The sequence below is a fragment of the Gavia stellata genome, chromosome 5 (genome assembly GCF_030936135.1).
Source record: "Gavia stellata isolate bGavSte3 chromosome 5, bGavSte3.hap2, whole genome shotgun sequence".
Classification (NCBI taxonomy): Eukaryota; Metazoa; Chordata; class Aves; order Gaviiformes; family Gaviidae; genus Gavia; species Gavia stellata.
The window spans coordinates 13,724,886-13,750,616 of NC_082598.1; the positions used below are offsets into that span (position 1 = coordinate 13,724,886).

The 25,731-nt window shown below is 39.1% G+C and overlaps 1 protein-coding gene across 2 annotated transcripts in view; it reads left to right on the forward strand.

Moving 5' to 3' along the window:
- PPP2R2C (protein phosphatase 2 regulatory subunit Bgamma) overlaps positions 1-25,731 on the forward strand; it is a 145,508-nt gene that overhangs the window by 113,195 nt on the left and 6,582 nt on the right. For both annotated transcript variants that reach the window (XM_059817674.1, XM_059817673.1), the window contains 3 exons: positions 3,291-3,455; positions 17,011-17,180; positions 22,624-22,715. In XM_059817674.1, coding sequence (XP_059673657.1) covers positions 3,291-3,455; positions 17,011-17,180; positions 22,624-22,715 — 427 coding nt within the window. The remainder of the gene's footprint in view (positions 1-3,290; positions 3,456-17,010; positions 17,181-22,623; positions 22,716-25,731) is intronic.

A 25,731-nucleotide genomic window follows, 5' to 3' on the forward strand; every position in this document is an offset into this window, starting at 1 on the left:
GGGTGGCAGAGCACTGGAACAGGCTGCCCGGAGAGGTTGTGGAGTCTCCTTCTCTGGAGATATTAAAAACTGACCTGGACACATTCCTGTGCACCCTGCTCCGGGTGAACCTGCTCTGGCGGGGGGGTTGGACTAGATGATCTCCAGAGGTTCCTTCCAAACCCTATCATTCTGTGATATCCTAGTGCACTGCCAATGGTGAACTCTTTGGTCTTTCTGTCTTAGATAGCTTTGGTCCTAGTTGTTTTGTCCACACTCTGAAAATGAACCACACTACATGTGGTATAACAGGAGTCAGATGTGACTGGTATTTCAGATGTGAGTGAACTGGGAGAGAGGGACCGTGCCCCACTCGAGACTTCCCTCCACGAGATATGATTGCAAGGGAAGATGATAGCATAGGAGGAGACTCTACAGATTTGTGCCATTAGAATACGTTTCCCTTTAGAATGGAATTTTCATTTAATCAGTTTCTGGCAGATTCCCTCTTCTTTGAGCTATTCAGGTTCACCAAAGGGCCTGTTTCTGAAGCACGCTGTCTGGTCCAATTTTTGATATATTTTACTGCCATGCGATGTTGTGCTTAAAAGGAAGAAAAAGACACAAAGAGAAGATGGAAAAATAGAAATGCGAAATGTCTCATGGGAGATGCTTGCCCTTACCATGTCATGCTAGTTTAAATACAGTTGCCACACATCACATGTCAAGCTGTACTTGATTGTTTTCAAATAGATGGCAAAAATCATGAAAGGAGGAAAATGTTCTTTTGTGTGATGTGTTCTTCTTTTGATACATTGGGTTCTGTAGCTGTCAAAGCAAAGGCTGTTTTTCCATCTATTATTACAAATGCATTTGGGGTAAATATCTTCTGCAACTCTATTCCCTTGATTGTTTACTTCAATACAAGTGTTATTGTTTTATTTTTTCTAAATCTAACGAAACGATGAATTTTCAGTGGTGCATTTTCTCTATGATCCTCAGTAGGCAATGAGGTTCTTTCTCAGTGGAGATTTAGATCACATCTGGAAATGCAGTCTGTTTCAAGTATTTTCTGCTTTTCTGGCAGGAGAATGGAATATTTAATTTCATTATTCAGCATAGGGTTATTCATTTCACGCAATGAAGGGAAATTCATCAATATTGTCTTCAGCATCCAGAAAAATGATACTTACCATGACTGTTTCACATACTCTATTTATATTTTATATCTTTCTCATCACTCAGCAATTATTCATCTCTCTGCTGGGAGGTGAAATTCTTCTATTGAGTTACTATAATTTCTCTGAACTCCTGAAAGCAATTCAATCACTGAAAGCAATTGCTTTTACTTAAACATATTTCTTGAGACAGATTCACCAAATACAAATAACTGAACAAAGGTTATTTTTTCCTGTTGATTTTCAAGACTATGTAGTGATGCTTTATAAAAGGGGTAAATCAATGTTGCTACATCTTAACATTCATTGCACTAATATTAATCACGATGGATTCTTGGAGATGGTTGTAAATGTGATAGTGCAAGTAAGTGGGAATGCAGTTGAAATGCAACATTAATTCATTCCCAGTTGTTATTAAATGTCACAAGATATTCATAGTTTTGCTGATATTTTCCTTTTTAAACAACTTGGTGTAAAAAAACCCCAAACTATCAGCGTGATGTATTTGTCTATGCAAAGTCATCAAGATAATTATCTCTGAATCTTTTGTATTATGTTTAATTTCAATATAGTGTCCCAGATCTGCATTTTTGGGAAAGATCAAAGTACACAGTGTAAAGGTGGTGATAAGACTGTACCCCATTCCCACAGAAATCAATTAAAGGTCTTCCATTTGGGAAGTGAGCACAGTGGGAACAGAAGCAGGCTTAGTATCATGATACGTGATTTCTCTTGCCGTTAGTAAAACAGATTTTCTCATTTATCTTTTCCTCTGAGATGTTTAAATTTTGAACGTCAGCTGATTCAAATTTTATGTTTGGGGAATCCAGGCACTAAGATGATTTGTGTTTAGGGCACTGAACTGGGACTCAGTAGATCTGCGTTTGTTCTGTCATGCATTTCCCAGGTGATCTTATGCAAATCCTTTATTGCCTCTCGCACAGCCTCATCAGTAAAATAGGGTAATGCTACTCTTCTTGTTCGAAGGATTTGTTAACATTTGGATGGCTTATCTTCAGCAGGCTGCTGAGGGCCATATGAAAATGTGCAACCTTATTGAAATGTACTGCTTTACATATATATCCTTCTTTCATTTTATGCTTCTACACCTACTGCTTTCTTATAGCCCCCTCGTGGGACTCTTTCTTTCATTCTTTTCTTTATAAGCAATCTTCCACAGGCTGGCCTTCTCCTCCAAATACATGCTACTTGGGTCCTGGTTTTTAAGATCACCAAGGCAGGTAATATATATGAGTGGGTATATATGGGTTGGAGAGGCACTCTGTGAGCTGTACTTCATGTGGATGATCTTTGGTGATTTAGCTGACAGGTTTGTGCTTGGGAAACTAGATCTTTGATGTATTTTTGTTCCAGATATGTCCACTTAAATGATTCAGATGTACAGTTCTCAGTCACAGAAATTCATATTGACCTCAGTAACGAGCATCGTTTACATAAAACTCAAAGAATGCCATTTCAGATACTTCTTCTGCAAGTATTCAAATAGCAAAACCAATACTGTGCACAATTTTTTTTAGAAAGGATATTATATTAGTACATATTCCCACAAAACTATTTGCATAAATGCTTCTGTGTTTGCCATGTTTGCCTTTTCAAAAAAGTACGTTTATTGTTTGAGGCTTTTAACTTAAGCTACCTGTATTTTTTAGCTTAAATTGCATGATCATAAAAGCCAGTAAGCCTTTACTGGAGTGAGCAGATCTGAGCTGTATATTGTTCCCTATCAATCAGTATTATCTGGGATAGAGCAGTGATTTCTATAGCAACTACAGGAGATATAGCTACCTGCTCTCTATTAGTTTTAATGAAGGTTAGAATTCCAGATCCCCTGGAATACTCTTTCTTTGATGTCTTTGCACAACGTGGACAAATGTTAAACTACTAATGGCATCTGCTGTAAAACCGTTCTTGGCTAGTGGCTCTTTGAGTTTGGTGTAGATGGGGCAGGTATAGAAATTTAAAAACACCCTACTGCCAAACAAATTAGTATATCTTTATCTAAAAGCATTAAATGTATGGACATTTGGATAATCATGCTTCCTTCAAGAAGGCACGGGGAGTCATGGTTTACCTGCATACAACTGCATTTTCCTTAACAGAACTTCCATTCAGACATTGTAGATATAAAGCCAGCCAATATGGAGGACCTGACGGAAGTGATTACAGCCTCTGAGTTTCATCCCCATCACTGCAATCTTTTTGTCTACAGCAGCAGCAAAGGATCCCTGAGACTCTGCGACATGAGGGCATCGGCTCTTTGTGACAAACATTCCAAGCGTAAGTCCTTGCTTCATTGAGTCCCAGATGTCATTAAAGTCTTATTATTCATGGACAGCATGTAGATGTGTGCATATCCCAGTATATTAGCTTCTCAGTTGAAGACAGAGTTGAAAAGAAAATAGCAAAAGGAAGAAAAATTTTCTCATCTACACAAATATAGCCTACGAACTTGATAACAGTCATGTCTGTGACTGGTTGCCCTTGTGGTTCTTATTGCAGGGATCAGTGAAGAACCCACAACTCTCTAGCGAAAGAGAGATGATTCCTAACAAAGGAAATATTGTGGGGGCATGGGACTATTTAAGTAGATGAGCATACTGTATTGAATACAAAACTACTGGGTCCTTCCTAAAACTTTAGCCCAGCATTCTCTATATGTACTTTTTTCAATAATGTGTCTGTACAGATACAGAGGAAATAATGCAGTAGGTAATATTGGGAAGAAAAAAAAAAGGAAGTTATTGTGTTGGTATAGAAGGTGTCATCTGTCCTAAAGTGATTTTATGTGTAGCCTGTGAGACTTTGAGACTGAGCCACCAATTCATGACCATTCATATCTGAAACCTACATAAGAACAAAGAAGTAAAATGTTAAAATGTGGGGCTGTCTTTGTTGTCGAAGTAAAGGATGAAGGAAAATGCACGTTCATAATGTCTTGCTATCAGCTCTTTATAGTCCATATAAAACAGAATATGGTTCATCCCACCAGTAAACTGGCAAGCCTGGGCACTTTGCCTTGTGCAAACAACCTGTTTATTCCTGATCTTCTGAGACTGAAAACCACCAAACAAAGGCATTGTGTCATGTGGCTGGTTCCTATGAGGAGCTGAGAACCTAATGAATGAACTGTGGTGGCTCTACTTTAGCCACCCTCAGGACGGGGGCTTCCAGGACACTTCCATCTCACAGATTTGGGTCTTCAGTTTCTTTTGCAATGTTGAAACATTGGGAAGGAAATTCAGGAGAAATTCTCTTAGTGCCAGGGGTGCAGAAGAAGATTTGTGTCATTCAGTTCCTACTTGAACCTTTTGAGGTAGGTGGATCTTGTTAGTAGTGGAGGGAGGGGAGGAAGAAAACTTTTGAAGATTTAAGTGAGACATAAGTTGTGCACAGATTTAGCACACAAGCTATTTTTTTAGCTGAAGTAAATGTAGTAAAGGGCCTATAACTAGGCCTTTTGACTGCAAGGAGAAGTGCACATGCTCAGAACCTCTTAGGACGTGGTCTCCCATTACAGAAAATAACCTTTCGGGACAATTTCCTAAGCAGAGCAGTGTTTTATCTTTGTTAGCTGTATCCCCTTGTACTTGTAGGGGGAATTCAATACCACAAAGTGAAATGCAAGCATGATACAATCTGGCACATTGCTGTGAGTTATCCTGTCCCACTAAATTGTTTTGTTCCAGAATACTTTAATTTCTTCCTGCTAATAAGGCCTCCATACCCCTGTGACTCAGTGCCAAATGCCAATCATAACTTATTAAAACAACAATACAGTAACCCTGGATGAAAGAAGGCATTTTATGCCAGAAGGGAGCGCAAGGTCTAATGGTCATTGATTAAACCCCATTTTCCAGATCTATGAGTTAGAAAATAGCCATTTAATGTAGCATTGCTGCACTGAACTCAAGTCAAGCTCATTGAGAAGCTGAGTGTGTACAATACAAAATTGATACAGCAATGGTAGAACTTCCAAAGCGTTAGAAAGAATAGACCCATGTACTGCTAATTGGAGTGATTTGAGTATAGCTCTCGGAGGCAAGCAAAGCTGATTATATAAAGCCCATAGCAACCTAAAAGGATATATCATAAAAAACAATCAGTCTGCGAAATCAAATATTTGCATGATTGGCTCTCTAGTACCTTCACTGTGCATCTGATTCCTCTTTACAGTTGCTTTACACATGGTGCATATGCATGATCAGTACCCTACTCTCCTAGCTCAGCTTGCCTCCTTCCACCTTTCCCCATAACTGACTTCACTTCTCAACCAAACCAACTATGACTGTGGTCACTGTAAATCCTCATGTTCTGCCATGCAACCCTACTTTCTTAATTCAGTCTAATATCACTATGTGCTGTATTTCAGATGCTGTTCCGAGATTGTAAGGGATGTACATATTTTTAGGGATAAAAGATCCAGTGTAAAACTTATAAAAAATATCTGGATGCTGAGCAAATGTTGTGAACTTTTGGTTTTACTCCTTTTTCAGACCCTTTGTTATCCAAATCTCTATAGCTGGGCTAAAGTCAGTTGCAGCTTTTGGGGGAAGAGCCCTTCCATTTGTACAAGTCTAGAGAGTGCCATGAATAATTACTGTGCCATATTGTATAAACAAATTACATGCTAATATCTGTAGTGTAATTCACTGACACAGGTTGTTAATAAATTATAGTGTTGAAGACTCCTGGTTTGCTAAACTCAGTGGCCGAATCTCTCTGTTTGGCATTAGTAACAGCAACACTACAAGGTTTCCCTTGTAAATCTTTTATGGCTCTGACATGGAAGAGACAAGAGACTTCTTCCATATCTACTCATCCTTGGTGCCTGTGCTGAGATTTATTAGCTAGCTGCCAATTTGTGTGATGAGATGTAATGGGGACCTCTGTCCCTTAGAAAAATGGTCTCAGACCACCAAATCCCTCCATAAGGCATTGACAGAATATCAGGTCAGTAGCTGAGTTTTAAAGGATCATTGAGATACTGATAAGGTGTGATAAAATGCGTTGTTTTTCTAATAGATTACCTGAAACTGCTTCTTACAACACCTCTTTAATAGATCATGCAATGCTGGGCGAGCAGTCAGAAGCAAAACATATGTGGCCATTACAAATGGATACCCAGGAAAGCCCAATCTGTAACCATAGGGGAGATACATACATAATACTGTTCTGTGTTATTGTCAGACTTTGCAAGTAGTGGGAGAGAATTCCGTCAAAATATTCTGGAGAGGAGGTGAAAAAAGAGATGCATGTCCCTGCTTATTTAGAATATTAGAGGGATGAGAATAAGGAGGAAGGTGTTCTTGCAGTCAGGGTTATAGGTAAAGATTTAAAACAGATATGAAAGCCAGACTCAAGCAGCAAGAAGTAGGGAATTAATTTAAATAATATGGAAGCTGTCATCTAAATAGCATATGTGGCAAAACACCCAAAACTAATCTTTGAGGTGTTATTCAGGCAACATGCATGGCAATGCAGCATAGAAAGAAGGCAGTATACTGGCAATCTGTGACAGCAGTGAAACAAGGGAAGCTAAGAGCTGCAAAAGTATTGGTTGTTAGAGCAGTTAACTGGGAACATCCAAGAAATAAAAGAAGTACCTCCCACCCCAAATTCCATAAATGCTTATGCGAGGGATTCAGGTGACAAGGAAGGCAAGCATAAGAATACTGTTGCAGTGAGAGCGTCCTGACTAAAAACTACTTATAGCATTATAGCAGTATACTTATAGCAGTATAAGTGTTCAATTAACAAATAGTTGCTAATTTGGTTTTGATCTTTTCTTGCTAATATCATGCTCAGAGCTCCTTATAAATGTGCATGGAGATAATACTATTCTTCCAAACAGTTTGTAGGCTAGATGCGTACTTAGGGCAATTTGGGACATGGTTTAGTGGGCATGGTGGTGTTGGTTGATGGTTGGACTTGATGATCTTACAGGTCTTTTCCAACCATAGTGATTCTGTGATTCTGTGAACAAATCATCTAATAAAGCATTCAGCTAAAGAAAACTGAGCTTGAGCATGTGAAATTGGAAAAAAATGAAGTGCTTTTTCAGTAGTTCGTCAGAATTATTAAATTCAGTATGAAGTGGTAAATAGAAACTGTATAGTTATGCAACATGGAAATTTAAGTCACCCAAGAGTATAACTCCTATTGGTATTCCACGTAATAGCCTTAGTATCTTAAAGTCATTGCATACTTCAGAATTTGTAATCTACTTAAATGCTGTATGTTGCTTTAAGGGTTTTTTTAGTGTTCATTTCTTAATATGTATTTGTAGAGTAAAAAGCTATTTCTAATTATCCATTACCCATGTGCAAAATTTACAACAAAATACTTCAAGGAAAGAGGAGCTGCAGTTTCAAGTCTGTTGCTCCATGTGCCATGGTGGTCTTTAAAATACGAACTTTGGGGTTACATAATGTAGTTAGCCTCTGTGACCAAACTTGTGACATCTGGGTCTGTAACAGGAGCCATTTATAGCCTTGCACCCTTTGACTGAAGAAGCATTTGTAGATGACAGGCAATCCTAACAGCCATCTTCTCTGGACTCTCCATGAAAGGGGCAAAGCATCTCAGCTGGTGCCTTCTCAGTTCCATGGGATGGGTAATCAATATCTTAAAAGTATAAAATGGTCTTCGGAGCAATGAAGAGTGAATTTGGGGTTTGTTTTGTGACTCAAAATTGCCACCCAAAGATGGTGGTGTTATCTTTTTTCCTTGAGAGTCCTTTACCACGTTTTTATTTGAAATCCAGGTATGAAAGAAACGCCCGCCTTTCCATGAGGGTAAACGCCACTATCCTGTTAGTCTGGCATGTAATTCAGTTTGGTTACCTGCTAGGTTTTTTTGAGATTACCTTTGATTTTAAACTTAAGAATTTAGAACTGTGGAAGCAGCCAAAACAGAAATCAAGGATAATCTACTTGAACGTGTTGAATTTTTAAAATTAAGTTAATTATATTTACCAGTCATTTAAAGGAGATTGGAATTTCAGAGACAAGACAGCTTTCAGATCTCTAACTGAATATGGATTATCTTTCATTTGCAACAGAGAACAACAAGATGCACAAAAAAGCCTGTGACAGAATATCCCTGCTGGATTTGCTAATTAATATTGACCTTTCCAAATGAATGATGCTTATTGTATGACTGGAAAAGAGACAACTTGTTTTTCTTTTATGTGAGCTTTACATTTAAAATAGGCTTTTTATTTCTGCATCTGGTCTCACGTCAGGTTATCATCTGAGAGACACAGCCAGCATTCTCCCTTTGTGCATTGAGAGGCCACTGTCAAAGTAATGTCCACTTCAGGCAAAATCTGCAAGGTTTCATGTGACAGGACTGAAAGTTATCTGAGCTTCTGTAACGATTTGACCCTGTGCTTTAATAAAGGCTTGTTCTCCTTATCCTAATTCTGGATTTATTTTATAAGCATGCACTACAAAGGCATATATTCATTGCTGATTTTATATCCCCAATGAACAAATGTGCCCATATCCTGATAATTTTGTAATTATGACTGTTACTAAAGATCTGTTACTACAATTTCACGCATGCTAAACTAGATCCTGGAAGGGATCCTTCCTTGTGCAGGAATCCCACTGAAATTTGGTAGAAGACTGCCTTTAGCATGGGCTTCAAAGCTTCCATTCTGCTCAGTTTGGATGAGTGTATAATAAAGACATTTAAAACATGGTTAATGAAAACTCAAATGTGTTTCTACAGAAATGTGATTATGTCTATGTAGTATTTCCTCCAGTTGTGCAAGATATGTTGAAATTAAATCAGAGGAAGAAGAAAAACTGATTTATGTACTTCTAGCTATCAAATAGTAAGAGGAAAGATAAAAGCCTGAAGCAATGGTAAATGATTTATGATTGAAGAGGTGTTTCATTAACCCCTCTCCTCCAACCACACACAGATAAAGCAAATAATTGCTGTAAGGTTGCTTTAATTATTCAGTCTATTAAAATTCCTGTCTTGTTTGCTTAATTTTTTAATAGCAACAAATACTGCTTTTCAATGTCTCATGAAACCAACATTATTCTTTCAAGATCCTTTTTCACTGGGGGAAAAAAAAATCCACTTATCACTAACCTTAGATGTATCAAGATTGGAAAGACTTATGCATGAATTTGGCTGTAGAGGAGTAGTAGTTTTATGTCCCATTAACTCCATGGGATTGCTTACAACACGTGGCATTAAACACGCACATAAGTCTTTCTGAGACCGAGGTTTAAGAGGCTTGATCTTCCAGATTAGCTTTGCATTTTTTCACTTTCTTGCTCTCTTTAGCACCATTTCTCTTTATTAACAAACTCACTGGCAAAGTTACATTAATATAAGCAGCTCTGTAGTGAGTTTCCCACCCACTGATCTTTTGCTATTGATCTGGCTTTGCCTTTCAGCTCTAATGTACTCTCTCTTGTGGTTTGCGACAAGCTGCAGCAACTCACTGCAGATGGTAAAACAGATTCTTAAATATCGATTTGAGGCTCCACTTTTAAAAGCCATACTCTCTAGAGCTATTGATGAGAAGCCTGGTTTTAATATTGGGTCATTGGATAAAGGAATGCTTTACGGTAGGTGGAATTTCAGTCTTGCAGTGTGGAGGTAGCTTCAGAAATTTGCTTTTATGCAAAGAAGGAAAATGATGTGTAAGTGACCAGGGCATGAAGAGGTACCCTCTGAATTATATAAAAACTAATAGAAAATTGAAATAGAAAAAGATACTACTGTTTCAGTTTAAAACAGGATAAACAACTACAGGCTATGGTAATATAAAATGTTAAATAATTGTGGTTAGTTGTTTATACTTCATGTCTTATAAAATAATTGTATTTTAGATTGCTTCTGAAGGTGGACTCAAAAATTCCCACACATGTATAACCATATTAATCAGTGTAGAACATGAAGGCAAGATTGACACATTAGCAGAACATCCTGATCTTGAAAGAGAATTTCTGAAGGAGGTGAATGTGTGAGTGGTTTGGCTTAATACAAAAGAGTAAAATATTCAGAGCTAGTGAAAGACAGAGTAAATAATAATAGTGAATCAAACTGTTATTATAAACAATGACGCTAAAAGGCATGAAGAGACCATGAACTTCAAAGGGAGCTTTGCAGTTGGTCTTGATTCACTTAGAATGAACTTGGGAACTCTTCAGTATGAAATTCTGAAGTAGATTTTAAACAGTGCATAATAATGACTATACCTGGGCAGACCAGATGTCCTTCTAGCCCAGTATTCAGGCTCTGATAGTGGGCAGTAACAACATCAGCAGAAAATGTAAGAACAGAGCAAGTGTATAATTTTTAGTCTCTGCAATTTGCAGTTGGAAACTTGGGGTTCAAGGACTTCAGTGAGAGTGAACTTACTGCATTTAACAATACTCAAATGGATGTTTGGGGTTTTTTTTCCTTGAATTTGTGCAGTTACTTTTGAACCTGTGTATAATTTTTCCCATTCACAATATCTTTCAGTAAATTCTTTACTAGCTTAATTAGGCACAGTATGAAGAACTATCTGCCCTGTACTTACCCTTTCTTAGTTTCACTTGGTGACCCTTACTTGTTGATTGGAAGAGACAGTGTACAAAGTGAACTGTCGTTCCCTATTCATCCTTTCCATGCCACTCCTAATTACAAACCCCTCAGTCTTTCCTCGGCTGAGGAGTCCCAGTCTATTTAGTCATTCTCTGCATGGAAGTAATTTGATACTTATGTTCACTGTTATTGCCCATTTTTGTGTCTGCCTGAGACCTCTACCACATTGGAGATAAGACCAGAACTACAAATAGTTCAAGAGCACATCTTGAATTAACTGGCACAAAAAAAATAATGCTTTCTGCGTTGAAGGGTAGTAACAAGTAGCTTAATAAAATGAGTGTCATGAGTATTTTTATATAAATTCAGTGAAATTTAGCTTAGGGTTTTTATACTAAACTTTATGAACTATATATTGTGGAGCAAATCACAGCTGTCCTGCAGAATGGTGCTAATTTGCCATCTAAACATATTAGAGTATAGTTAAATAATTTGTAAAATTTTTAGCTTAGGATCGTGTTTTGTGAGAAACACTTAATTAGTATAACCATGTATTCCAGAAAAAAAAAGAATGTTTAAAAGTGTTTGTTTATCACCTGTCAGGAGAGCATGTTGGTGGTTCTTCCTTTTGCAAGTTGCTGTGGCTAGTCTGTCAAGATGGGCAGAATTCCATACATTTCAAAGTACCGTTTTCCAGTACATTTTGATCAGGTATTGCAGCCATTTTCATTTGGGATCTGAAATGGAAGAGAGACTTAATTTAGATAATAAATTGTATAGCCTGGGACTGCATCTGTTTTCTGTGTTTATGAAACTTAAAGCCCACTGAGAGATTGCCTGATCCCCCACCCATATTTCCAGGTCCAGCTGAAATACACTTCTGTGTGTATGTGTGTAACCTGGAGGTTATCTGTAATAAGTCCTTAATTCACCCTAACTGCAGTCTGTTTGCATGAAAGTAGCTTCAGAAGAAGCTTTGTTTTTCTGCTATAGAAATGATGAACGATGAAATTTTGTTTCCATGAACAATGGAATTTTTTACCAAATCTGTGGAGCTGGTGAGCTTTCATCTTCAAGTTTTCCCTAGTTTTGTTTTCGTTCCCCCCCGCCAGCTAATCACATGTTCTGCAATATATGTAAGCATGATTCATCTTTGCTTTCCTTTTTAAATACATTTGGCTCTGTAATAGCAAAAAGTTGGTTTTATCTGTAGTTCTGCTTTGGGTCAGCAGTAACAGAAAATTTCAAGGTTCGTATCTTTATGCCTTGAGGAGTACACAGCGTTATCATCAAGGGTCTTCTCCCTTGCTAGTTCTCTTTTTCTCTTTGTTTTGTTTACTGATATTTGACAGTGATCCCTTGCAGTTGTCATCAAGTGCTCAGGCCACGCGAACAAAATTTTGCCGAAGCTTATACTCTATGTTTCTCTTTTTTTAAAAGCAATGAAAGATTTGTTTAACTGAATAGAGTTGACATTTCTTTTATTCCATCAATCCATCGTACACTTATAAATTCAGGTCAAAAATAAAAAGTAGCTCCAGATAAACTTTCATTATATTAGATAGATAGCTTTTCTAACCCCTGCCCCATGTTATCTCAGATACTGTTATTGCTTTCCCTTTAAATAGATCATTCTTCTTTGTGTTTTTAAAAACATTCTTCATATTTGTATTTTGGAACTATCTATCTGCCTTGCAGCAGGGCTGTGAGTGCTTGTGGTTTTATTTCAGCCAGGCAAAAGAGTGAAGGTAAGAGGAAAAGAAGTGGAAGGAATGTTGAAAATTCAGCCTGAGCATTACCCAAGGTCCTATAGTATAATGTAGAGAATCATTCATACTCCTTGTTGCAATGATTTTGGGAGGAATAGAGGATTTTGTGTGCTATATTGGATTGTGACACTGCACCCACCATAAGAGCCATTTTTAGCATTAATATTATTTTTTAAAGTTCACATATGCCGGAATTTACACCCTGCAATGATTAAACCTCTTCCCAGCAAACAAAATATTAATTTTCAGTGGTACTGGAGTCTAGAGAATACCAATGGCTCCATGAAAAATGTGTATCTCTGGAAATGGGACAAAGAGAAAAACTTTTTGTGAGAACATGGGGTTTTATGTTTTCTGAGGCTGAGTAATTTTTGGCTATTGTTGGGATAATGGTTGGTTGACTCCTAAAATATAATCTAGTTACCATCTACTCACTATTTTTCAGTGGAGTGTGCACAGTAGTGCTGTTTAATTTATTGCTTTAATTTATTGTGTTCCTAGCTGTTTGATATCCCTCTTTCACAATTATGTATTTGGGAAACTGGGATATTGTACAGCAGCAAAAGGTAGCTGGCAAAGCTGAAGAGGAAGGCACTATCAGTGATTGCCAGGTCTCTCTCCAGACCATCATAGTGGGATTTCAAAGCATGCACTCACACCTCATGGCCCTTGCAGCTTGTATGGTGTGTGTTGAGTGGATTGAGACATTCCAATCTACGCATTATCAGATGTTTTTGGCAATTAATCTAAAACTGAGGAACAAGATGTGTAAGAAAGGTTACATTCACATACATAGCCCTAATTTTTGTCAGCCATTAGTTCTTGTTTAGAATTGAACTTGAAGATTAGTTTGTTTGGGTTTTTTTCCCCTTTATTGGATGTGTCTTGTCCAAAATGTATAGCTTTCATGTTTGTGGAATCAGGCCCATATTAAAATAAGTGGGAAGTTGCAGTGGCAGCACCTACAACAGCCAGAGTGCAACTCACCGGCTTGATGAGAGCCACAAGGGTGTCAGTGCGAAGTGCCTGTGCACCACACTCTTAGCTACTGCCCGAGGCGTCTGCTTTCGTTTGGCCAGTGTCTGGAGGGGAAGCTGAGTGAGATGGACTTTCCCACCCACTCTAGCTGTTCCTGGCTTTTTTTTTTTTTTTTTTTAATTTAGACATCTGCTTATATTTCTACATGATAAATGCACACTTTAGAGATGCCTTTTCTATCCACTGATTTTTAAGGAGCGTCTCCACATGTACATTAGATCAGAGAAATTCAAGGAACACTAAGAATGTTTTTTCACAAGAGAGGAGAGTTTGTTTTTCAGCAGATGGCAGTTCCTTTTCAGAAAGAAGCAGCATATTTTTATGCCACAGATTTTCTTCAGGTTTCAGAAAACAGTGCTCTGGCAAGTATCCTTCACCCAACCCATCCTTCTCTCCAAAGTCTGGACTTACTTCTGTGAAGAACTACCCTGGTTTTTAACTTGTGAGCAGGAAGCTTGCAGAAAGGGATTGAGCATTTTTATTTCCCTAAGCAGACTTCACAGCTTACCCATGTATTTGCCAGTAGAGTAAGGGGCAGGAATGGCATCTTGCTTGGAGGTTCCTCTCCAACACTGGCTGTACTCAGAGATATGCTCAGCTTCCCTCTATAATCCCATGATATTTCTCTATTCCACAATCCTGTCATCAAGGTCGTATTTCAGTCTGAGCAGTGTCATGTGAAAGCTCAGCACACCGCACTGTTCGAGATTGCTGTCCTCATTAGTTTGCAACTAGACAGGTAGCTTTGTGTCTTTCTTATATTTAGCACCGTGAAGGTTATCAAGAACAATATTAATGAAAGTTAAATACCCTTTTTCATGGCAAAAGTTAGTTATTAAGAAGTTAATCAAGAATTTAATCGAGGAGTATAATAGAATTTGTAATCGAATCTCGGTAAAGTTCTGATTCCAAGTCCTGGTCTAACAAGATTTCTTTAAATATAGAAAAGTAAGCTAGATTTGAAGTCTCATGTTTTGGGTGCTGATTGCCTCCTGGCGTAAGAGCGGCCTCCAAAAGATAAGTCTAAGCTGTAATGAACAGAAAGTGTGTTTCCAGTGCAGGCTGGCAAACCTGATTTCACGAATGGTGGGCTAGCAGCATGTTTTCTCCTATCAGCTTGAAGAGGCCAGGGTTGAATTTGAATTTCTTGCCTGAACTGAGGTCCAAGTCACATGGCTGTCACTGCTGTCCTGTTTCCTATTACTCAACTTGTATTAGCCAAACTGAATGAAGACTGTGCTTTTTCGCAGTGTATGCATAACCTTATGTCATATGCTAAACCAGAAATAGCTAAGACCCAAGGACACTATATCTCACCTTCGTTTCCTGAGGCCAATGCTTTGTTCCGGTTGCTCAAGCATGTGCTGCTAGTTGCTAAGCTTTCTCTGTAACACTGGGAGCTGCTGCTTAATTTCCTTTAACAATTTTCCTGGCTTGGTTATGCTGACTATAGGAACTATATGCAAAGAATTGATGCTACTAAAATTTCTACCACTATTTTTCTTTTTGTAGTGATATGAGGCTTTCATGCCTGCATTAGTTTCTGCAGTTAATGAATCTAAGTCTTTCTAATACTTACTGCAGTAAGGATAGAAAAGCAATAAATAGTGCAGATAAGGGATGAAATGGTTTAATCTCATTAATTAACAAAATACAGAGTATTCAGGTACAAATATTATTACTCTTCTAATCATTGGGAGTTGGATGAGATGCATAGAGCCAGGAAAATATATCTCAGCTATAAATGAAGGTATAGTTCAGTTAGTGTGGTTTGTTTTTTTTTCTTTCCTGGTTTTAATAGCAACTTCAGGAGGATGAAACTCCTGCCAGCCAAGTACATAGTTTGGACAGATTAAAGGGAAGAGGTATGAGAAATGATAATTGCTTTGTGCTTGTCAGACTTCTATTGAAAATCTGACAGGATAATTACAAAATACCTGCTGTGCAGAATGTCTAGGCAAATTTTTAAAGAGCTATTTAAAGTTGTTCGTTTACAGTCTGTCTGAAAAGAAAAGTTTTTTCCCCCTTTTTGAAATAGTTCATTGCCATTTAGATATGTGGTACGTGTTCAAATATAGACCTTATTCTCATGTGCACGCCTGACTCTATTCCATTGCCCACCCCCAAAGAAAATTGCCCATAATTTTTGGTATTACCCCGCATACTTCGCCCACGTACTCACCCTTAACTTTAAGTAGAACATGATTTCACCTGATGGAAACTGTAACCTTGTTGCTTTCAACAGTCTGAACCATAGTCATAGATAAATTAATTGAGAGAGAAATGTTCCAGTGGACTACACAAAAAACTCTGTTTTGACTAACATTAAAAAGTTGTTCTACTTTCAACATGTTTTCATGACTCATCACATGGCTTTTCTTTACCTGCTTTTGAAACTTGAAAATGGCACTCACTAAATTGCCAATTTTCAAAGAATATTCTAGACATAGGTGCCAAAACCCCACTGATTTTGCTGACAACTGAAAGACCCCGAAAGCCTAACTTTCTACTAAAGTTCACCATCTGAGGTCATTTGGATCACAGGGCCACAGTCTATCAACAGTAGGGAAGAAAGCAAAATCTGAATGCTATCCTGTAATGCATCACTAATTCAATATATCTCAACACTGCACCTCTCAGATTATCTCACATAAGGAATGATTTTTAACAGAGTTGCTCTAGGCACCTGGTAGGCAGGGCTAGAGTTAGTGCAGGCTTTTTGGAGAAGGGTGAAGAGACCTTGGTGGGAAGTGGACTTGTAAAAGATGAAGCAGAGCCCACTAATACCAGTTGTTTCAAGTTCTTGCAATTCAGTGTGAGTCATCCAGTATCATTATTATACGCAGTTGAACAGGGATGACCAACCTCCTAGCTACAAGAGTTAGATTTCCCTGTATGGAGGTACTGTAACTAATATTTCATGATCCCCTGACTTGTTGGATCGTGCAGCGCACAGATCAGCTAACCAGCGTGTACCAGACATGACCAGTGAGTAGCCTGCAGACTGGCCAGCTGGTTCTGGCAGCTAGCAGGCTTTGAGTAACCACCCTTCCCACGGATGCCAAGAGCATTGTGAGACCACATGTACACCTTTCATGTGACAGGGACACCTGATTTTTGGTTAGGCCAGAAAACAGGACATGGGGACCCCAGAAAGGATGACCACAGATGAACTGCCTTGCTATAGGTAGCTGTAGTCAACTAACTGGTGCAGTTACGTCATTTCCCAAAGCGATGCTTGGGGCCCATAGCTATAAGGTTAATTATTGTAATATTTAAAGCTTACATTTTGTATTTTTATATAAAGATAAAAGAATAAATTAAGTGCTGGGCATATAATTAATTCTATATCATGTTCATTGGTACATTGAACTACATTGTTTCACAAGAAATTCACAGTAAAGATTGTACAACAGAGCATTTTTTTGGTAGAACTCTAATTTCTCTCTTGCTTCTTTTTCTTTGAACAGTTTATGAAGAACCAGAAGACCCCAGTAACAGATCATTTTTTTCAGAAATTATCTCTTCAGTGTCAGATGTCAAATTCAGTCACAGCGGTAGATACATGCTAACAAGAGATTACCTCACTGTCAAGGTTTGGGATCTGAACATGGAAACAAAGCCCGTAGAAACATACCAAGTAGGTATCTCCTACGTCTTGAAATGCAGCAATATAAAAGCATCTCTGTTCAAAAACTGAATGTTTTCCCAAACTTCTCATTGCTTGGTCTGAGAAGCAGCTAGCTAAGAGAGCTGATAATCAAGGTGGTTAAAAACCTTATAGCAGCGTTCTTGTAGTTGCAAAAGGGCAATTTCAGCAACAGTAAGGAAGTGTAATGCCTGGGGAGTCAGGGGAACAGTCACTGTGGATTGGGCTCTTGAAAGAAACAATGCTTCTAACAAGGGAAATAATCTCTTCACTTTGGCACCTGTTTTAAAATTATGTATTTCACTATTAACATTTAAAAGAAACTGAGGAAAGGATTTTGTGAGTTGCTTAGCGTTCTGCTCCCACTGGGACTGCTGAGAGGTTACACCTTTGTAATTTTAAAACTTTTTTTTAAAACTTCATCTATGCATTTCTCCCTTGTGCCTAGTTCTAGAAGCCATCAGTGTTAAACCCTAACATCACCGCTGACACAGCAGTTTGCCAATGCCAGACAGACACATCTGGTTGCCTGAATTCGTTGTGATGTTACCCAGACAAAATGCCAGTGGCTCCAGCCAACGCAGAGTTTGTACTCTGACATCTGTTCTGTTTGGCAGTAGAGGGCTGAGCTTACATTTTTTGACTCTGCCTTGAAGAAGGACAATATGTCTGTGACACAGAAACTGCTTGTTGTGAAAATGCTAGGAGAAAAAACTGTTAAGCTACTACAGAAGAGCATGCAAAGTAGGAAAAATGTCATTCATCTGGCTCGTACTGCTTACGTAGAGACAGTCCTACGACACTGGTGGAACAATCCCTTGTTTTCTGTGTCTGTATAATGGCAGGTGGTGTACAAGAGCTCACAGTAACTATCATTAAGACTGGTTTTAAAATAACATGTAATGAGAGTTTGGTAGTGTGACTTGTCAAAACAATCAAAATTTGACATCAGAAACATTGGAGGTGTTTATTAGCTAGTGTTTAGTAAACAAAGTGGGCCTCAGTGTTTTCCAATGCACCCGTTACATTTCGGTGGATACTCTTCTGTGTGTCTCTTGTTAGCATTGGAAAGTCTGGGCCTATATACCTTTAAAACTACAGAATTGGGTTTGCTCTGAAAATGTCTGTACTTGTAATGCTAAACGTGTTAGAAACGTTGATACGCTGTGAAAATGAAGTGGGAGGGTAAGGGCGACACTGCGTTTTATATAACAGAAGCGTATCTTAGATTTTAGGAACTTAGGTAATATATTATTTTATACTTATGCTAACGGAGTAGGCAACCTTGTCCCTGGAGAGGAATTAGCTGGTCAAGCCAACCTGTTTGTCTTGACTTTGACATCTGCTTTTATGTCCTGATGTAGGTAGCTGTGAAACAAGCTGGCCACCTTTAAATCAGTCTGACACCCAACAGTAGGGCCAATTAAAAAGTTATGTATCTCCATGCCGAGATGTGGAAAATGAGTATAATGTAAATTTTTCAATACTGATTGGTGCAATCAGAAGCTTATTAAAAAAAAAAAAAAGACCCACAACAACAAAAACCCTGCAAATATAACAATGTTCTTGCTGCCTTACTTTAACCTATGGATTGCATTTCATTTTCAAATACTTTTCCAGTGCCCTGTAGAGAGTATACAGATGCATTGCTGAGTGTTGCAGTGGGCTAAAGGAGAATCTGGAACTCAGGGGCCCTAGGAAGCCAATAGCACAGGACTGCATAGGATTCACACAGTCCAGCTCGTCTGGGCAACCTTTGATGTTTTTCAACTGCAGAAAGTAGAGAATTCTGTTGTTAAGAAAAAAATGGTTTAAATTACTATTTTAAATAATTTGTCTTAGAGGTATCTCTCTCTCATACACATAAATCTCATATATAAACTTGGAAATCTCTCAAAAAGTTTTTTGTGGTGGATCACCCAAAGGCAACAAATAAATCTAATGTTTTCAGTTATGTATCCACATGATTATGATGACATGTATATCATTAAAGGATTAAAAGATATTAATTAAAATATTTAATTTCTCATTTCTTCCAGTGCATGATAGCCACTTAGATATTGTCTAGCTGGGAGATTCATGAAGAGGGTCACAACAGGAGATTTCCCCACAGGGTTGTAAGAAAGAGCAAAGTCTATTACTGTACTGCTTCATTATCAGGTTACAATCTTAGTATCAAAAAAAATCGAATTCCTCATGCAAGTTCTTTTCCTTATCAATGCTGTGGCTAAAAGAATGCTATTTCATAGAGCAGCCTTGCTGAAACACTTTATCTGCTGACAGTGATTCAACATGATTTTCTGCTGTTTATGCTTCACGTAAAAGAAAAAAGGGCAGAGTATGGTGCACTGGACAGCACTAGAAGAGCAAGACAGTGAAATGGCCAGTGCTTGAAAGCTGCAAGGCAGCCGCCCTGCCTCACGGGATACTCTTTTGATGCTGCCCAGGTGAATTACCCCAGCAGAATCATACCAGCAGCAACCACAGGTGGTCAGTTCGTAGCTGATAATCGCTTGATCCACTTTTGGCAGGGTCTGTTGCATAGGGATTTGGACTAATGTGTCACTTCCCAATTGTGACTATTCAGTCCCAGCGAAGTATCTCCCCATGTAATCATGTTGCTGTGTTAGGCTGGAGCATAGAATGACTAGATAGTTCCATGAAGGTCTGACCTAAAACAGTGCAATGAAGAAAAGGAGAATGCCTATGGTAATTAGTTAGGAATTAATTTGGTTGGGATTCTAGTACTATTCATATGTGGTAAGAACAATATGTAACAGACGAGGCAAATCTGATTTTACCCTCAATTGGTAGTGGCAGATGAACATGCAAACAAGGTGAAAATTAAATGTTAAGCCAGCGGAAAAGGACCTGGGGGTGTTGATTGACAGCTGGCTGGATATGAGCCAGCAGTGTGCCCAGGTGGCCAAGAAGGCCAACAGCATCCTGGCCTGTATCAGAAACAGTGTGGCCAGCAGGAGCAGGGGGGTGATCGTGCCCCTGTACTCGGCGGTGGTGAGGCCGCACCTCAAATACTGTGTTCAGTTTTGGGCCCCTCACTACAAGAAGGACATTGAGGTGCTGGAGCGTGTCCAGAGAAGGGCAACGAAGCTGGTGAGGGGTCTGGAGCACAAGTCTTATGAGGAGCGGCTGAGGGAATGGGGGTTGTTCAGTCTGGAGAAGAGGAGGCTGAGGGGAGACCTCATCGCTCTCTACAATTACCTGAAAGGGGGTTGCAGAGAGGTGGGTGTTGGTCTCTTCTCCCACGTGACTAGCGACAGGACAAGAGGAAATGGCCTCAAGTTGCACCAGGGGAGATTCAGACTGGATATTAGGAAAAATTTCTTTACTGAGAGAGTGGCCAAAAACATTGGAACAGGCTGCCCAGGGAGGTGGTGGAGTCACCATCCCTGGAGGTATTTAAAAGACCTGTGGATGAGGCACTTAGGGACATGGTTTAGTGGTGGACTTGGCAGCGTTAGCTTTACGGTTGGACTTGATGATCTTAAAAATCTTTTCCAACCTAAGTGATTCTATGATTCTAAGTGTTTCTTCCAGTTAGTTTTTTTTTTATAGTCATTCTGAGGGCCTGAATGTGGTCAAAGGTGGTAGAGGGTCCACATGAAGAGCAAGCTGGTTGTTGAAGGCAGTAGTACATGTTTGCAGGCAGCCTCAGTCAAGAAAAAGGAGCTGAGACCTTGAAGAGATCAGTAAGAAATCTGAGAGAGGAACTTCAAAATGCTTTTTGACAGAAAAGGCACAGATAGAAAGGCACAGCTCCGAACTGTGGAGTTGGACACACTTCGCAAAGGGTGTATACATGACAGTGATCATGACAGATGGCTGCTGGAAATGGTGACAAGAGGAAGACCTAGAAATGACAGTCAATGAGGCAAATGTGATCTACTTCCTTCTGCCTTACCTAACCTTTTTATTTCTTCCAAGTGTTGGGAGCTCATAAAGTTGATAGAGGAAAGAACTCCAGTTCTGTAACAAATGACACTGCTAACATAAAAAGGCTTTAAGTAAAGAGAAAATGAAAGGATTTAATTGCAGAGTGTGCAAGAAACTGCATCAGTACTAAAAGCATTCTGACCTGTTACTCACCATGAGGGTAAATGCATTTAATTGTGAAATGTTTTATCTGCATCTACCATTTGCCTATTACTTACTGTATAAGACATTATCTGCTGATACGCAGCTCAGTGTTCACTCATCTGTTAATGAGAATTGATCCGTGACTAAAATTTATAATCCTTAATAGCCTTACGTTCCAAATATTCTTAGGATACTGTACAATTTGGCTATTGAAAATGGGTTAGTTTAAAGAAAATAGAAGTGAAAGGTCATTGTCCCTTGTCTGGTCTTGATAGAAGTTATCTTTCTGGAAGAAATGTTTATGCCCTCAGGCCCAAGGAGGATGCTGAGCATCATGAGCAGGAACAGTCTCCCTGGACGTGCAAGAACCAGTACCTCTGTATGCCAGAGCTAAATTATGCCCCTCGGCTATTGGATTGGTATGTGTGCTCTGAGAGGCCATCCCCATGTCTTTGTTTTACACTTTCTACACTTCTACACAGCTAGAAGAAAACATCAGGAGTGAAAGTGCGTTAGTAAATTCGTCTAGGCAGGGATTTTCTAGCTCATTATTTCCTTGCGGAATGAAACCAATCATCCAGAAGGAAAACCAATCAAATTCAGCAAAGGATTGAAACAGTTTGCATGAGATCTGTCTGTTTATGATAACCCTTGTTCAGCAGAGATGTGTGGCCCAGAGGAGAGGTCTTCTGCTGGTTAGTCCCGCTTTTCAAGTATGTAAGTGAGAATACACGATGTTGTTTTTAAGACTCAGCTGAATAGGAGATACCCTTGGGCTAAATTAGTGTTCCAATTTGCAGCCTGTGCAACTGCAATCTTGTACTGTATTTGGCTTCTGAAATACCTTACCCAAATATATGTAATACCATCCACTACAGGTTCTTTTAATAGAGCCAAGTTCTTTCTGCCACAAGTGAGAGTCCACTCATCTTGGAATATGACATTTTTGTTACTATTTAAATTAGATTTCTTGCACATTAATTAGCACATCTAGGGTATCAGCTGGTGAAATGTCTTTGGGAATTAGGCTAGCACTGAGAAAATCACCGAAGCAGGAAACAAATATGTTGAAGAGGGGTGGTCTGCAGCCTGCTGAGGGAGGTATGCTTCATGCCCTCCTGCAACAATAATTTTGTAGCACCTGGTTAATTGGGCTGTGGAAAAGTACAGATAGCTTCTTTAAAGTTTAACACAGTATCTTCTGCAAAGCTACCAATCTGTGCAGCATATTTTGAAAGTGAATGTGGGAGATAAAGCAGAGAGTGGGGGGGCTTATTTTAGAGTTTTATATTTTGTTTTATTTCAAGAATAACAACAGTTATTTTCTTTGAAACAGGTCCATGATTACCTTAGGAGCAAGTTGTGTTCCCTCTATGAAAATGACTGCATCTTTGACAAGTTTGAATGTGCATGGAATGGATCAGACAGGTAATCCATCCTTATGTCCATCACTGTCTTCATTTAGAAAAAGAGCTCCCATATGATGGGGAGCAATCAGAAAGTAAAGTGTTATGCGTGGTTATTTTCCACATCAATTTACATCTTCACATATCAGTGCTCAGGTTGATAAAAGGTGTTTGGATATTGGTGCAGTTGTCTCTGATCTCATTAGACATGATGCATACCTTGTTCATCTTAGCTCATGCCTTAGGGGGGAAGAAACCCTTCAAATTCTGTCCGTTTTCACCAAAATCGTAAGTAGGCTGCAAAAGTCAAAAGAATGCTGCCAACTTGCACAGCCCCACCAACACACTAAGGAAGCTTGTGTGATGCTGTATTTACACATGAGCTGCCTCAGAAATCCAGTTCATTTACTGGAAACAGGGAGCGAGGAAAGGCAGTCACAAGCACCCACTGATTCTCCACAAACTTCTGCCACCTTCCCACTGACATAAATGACAGTTTCTTCTGATACCTACCCCCATCAGAGCAGTCCCTTTCCCTGTGCACTGAAGGAGAGGTCTTGGTTTTTATCTTGGACATTGTTGAATATTTTCATAATAAATATTGGCACAACAAGTCAGAGAGCACAAGCAAGGATGAAATGTGCTAATGCCATAATGTTAGCAAATGGTGGCAGTACTTTGGGGAGTAGGAATATTGTACTGGAAGAACTGAGCAGCCGAGAGGACTGGGATAATAAAAATGGATGAAGTCCAAGAGTATAATGCAAGGTGAGGATTTTAGTTAAAAGAAAACATAAAGCTTCATCTTATCAGTTGGAAACAACTCACAGGGACATTCATACAGTAGGTGACTGTGGAAGGGATTAGCAGTCTACAAAATACATGTGAAAGAGGGCACAGGAGCCAATTTTGAATGGCACACCGTGACTTCTGGCTCAGCAGTGCTAGGAGCCAAGAGACAAAAGTTTGGCACTCGCTGAGAGGCTGGAACTGTGCCTTCAGCTCACTTAGCCTCTCATTTGGGAAAGAGAAAAATGGTCCATCTCATTGTATTTGAAGCAGGCCTGCCCCCCTGGACTGGGCAAGGACTATGAAACATAGTGTGGGGCAGCTGTGAAAAAGGCAAATGTGATCCTTGAATGGGCAAGACTGGGATGTCCAGCAGAGAAAGGAGTAGCGGTGACATTATGTTAGAGTCTTATTCAACGACCTTTGGACTGCAGTTACACATTTCTTGTCCCTCATCTCTAAGGTGGATGAACTAATCGCGCGAATGGACAGCAGCTCTAAAGAGAGGGCAGGAGTTTGGTTTTGATCAGCTTAGCAAAAGAGAAGCCAAGATTATACTTGCTTCTCGTAAGTATATCAAGGAGGTATACATAGGGAGGAAGAGAATCTAGCTAAGATAAATATGCATGATAATGACACAACAGCAAATACGTATTGAGTGACAACAGGTAATTAGAGCCTGGAAATTAGAGATAGTTCATACCTGCTCAGACAGTGACAGTGTGGAGCAGCCTTCCTGTCCTGAGTAGTGGAGATGTAAGAAGCCCAACTGTTTTGATGATGGTGCTCAGGAAATTTGTGAAAGCAGTTATATGAGACATTGGATAAAACGACAAGTGTCTGAACTTGGAAGTGCAGAACAAGGTCTCTTCCAGTCCTGTGTTCCACAAATGCAGGTAAAGTGTAATGCTGTACACTGTGCAAGGGGCATCTTCTCTTTGGACTACTCAGTTCCTTTACCTGCCCAATGGAGAGATTCTGTCTTTACTAAAAAATAAAACTTACCTTGTACCGTTTATTATGCAAATGAAACAATATCCTACCATTATCTCTGTTGTCTGCAAGCCAGGGCAATGTGTTTTCTGACAGGGATTAACTCAGCTTTGAGTATCCCCTGTGATACAGACTGCTGGCCATTTAAAATGACATAGGTGGACTACACTGAGCAAAGTCCTTCCCAGATTGCTATGACTGCAACTCGGACACCAGCTGATGTGGAAATTACTGTGATATGTTCAGAAAGTGGAAATGACCCACGGAAGTTTTAGGGGAAGATCCAGGTTTTGGAGCTTCTCTCTGAACCTCCCACACCCATGCATGAATGGATATTTTAGCAGAGGGTTGTCTCAGTAGACTGGTTACTGCTTGAGTTTGGTCCTACTGGAAATATCAAAATAAAAGCCTTTCTTGGAAATACGGATGGTGCTGATTCCTGCCTCAATCTGTCACAGGAGAACCACATAATCAAATCATTTAGATATTGTGAAATTTTGACAAAGATTCAGGGCTTTTCAAGTCCTTTCAAACCATTTTGCTTATCCTTGATGGAAATTCCCAGTGCGTTGTACAGGATGGACAGCCACATGTTCCCAGGGCCAGAGTCTTTCTCCTGTAGTTGAATGAAATGCTGCTGTCCTCATTAGTGCCGTAAGACCACTCTCTGGATAGTTGCCTGGTAATAATAGAAATATTATTCAATATCAGGATTTAAAGTGAGCATAATATTTTCATTCCTACTTGACAGCTCAGAAAGATGAAGGCAGTGAGTAATTATTAAGTGGGAACATTAGATTGTGGGGGCTTCATTTATTGTACTGCCCAGACACTGGGACGTTGTTGGTCAGGCACAATTACCAAATCTGTCACTAAACACAATACGCTGCTCTTGACTGTAAGAAACTGTTAGAGTAGCGAGCTCCATTTGACAAAAGATAAGGGTTCTCTTTAATCTAGTTGTTTCTTTTTAAGAGTCAAATGTATCAGCACTGATGTTCATTTTTTGATGAACATTCACTCTTCTGAGCCTCTTGCTTCTGTATATGACAAGTATTGTATTGTTTTGCTACACACTACAAGGATTATTTTTTTTGGTGGATCATAATTTAAGTTATATTTGGGTACAAGTAACTCTTAAAGAACAGTTCATTTGTATAGTAAGGTCACTTAATTTGATTCTTTTGGTATGTATTCTTTTAAAAAGGACTACTGCTAAAACTAAGCAATGCCTGTTAACAATGGTACTCTTAAGA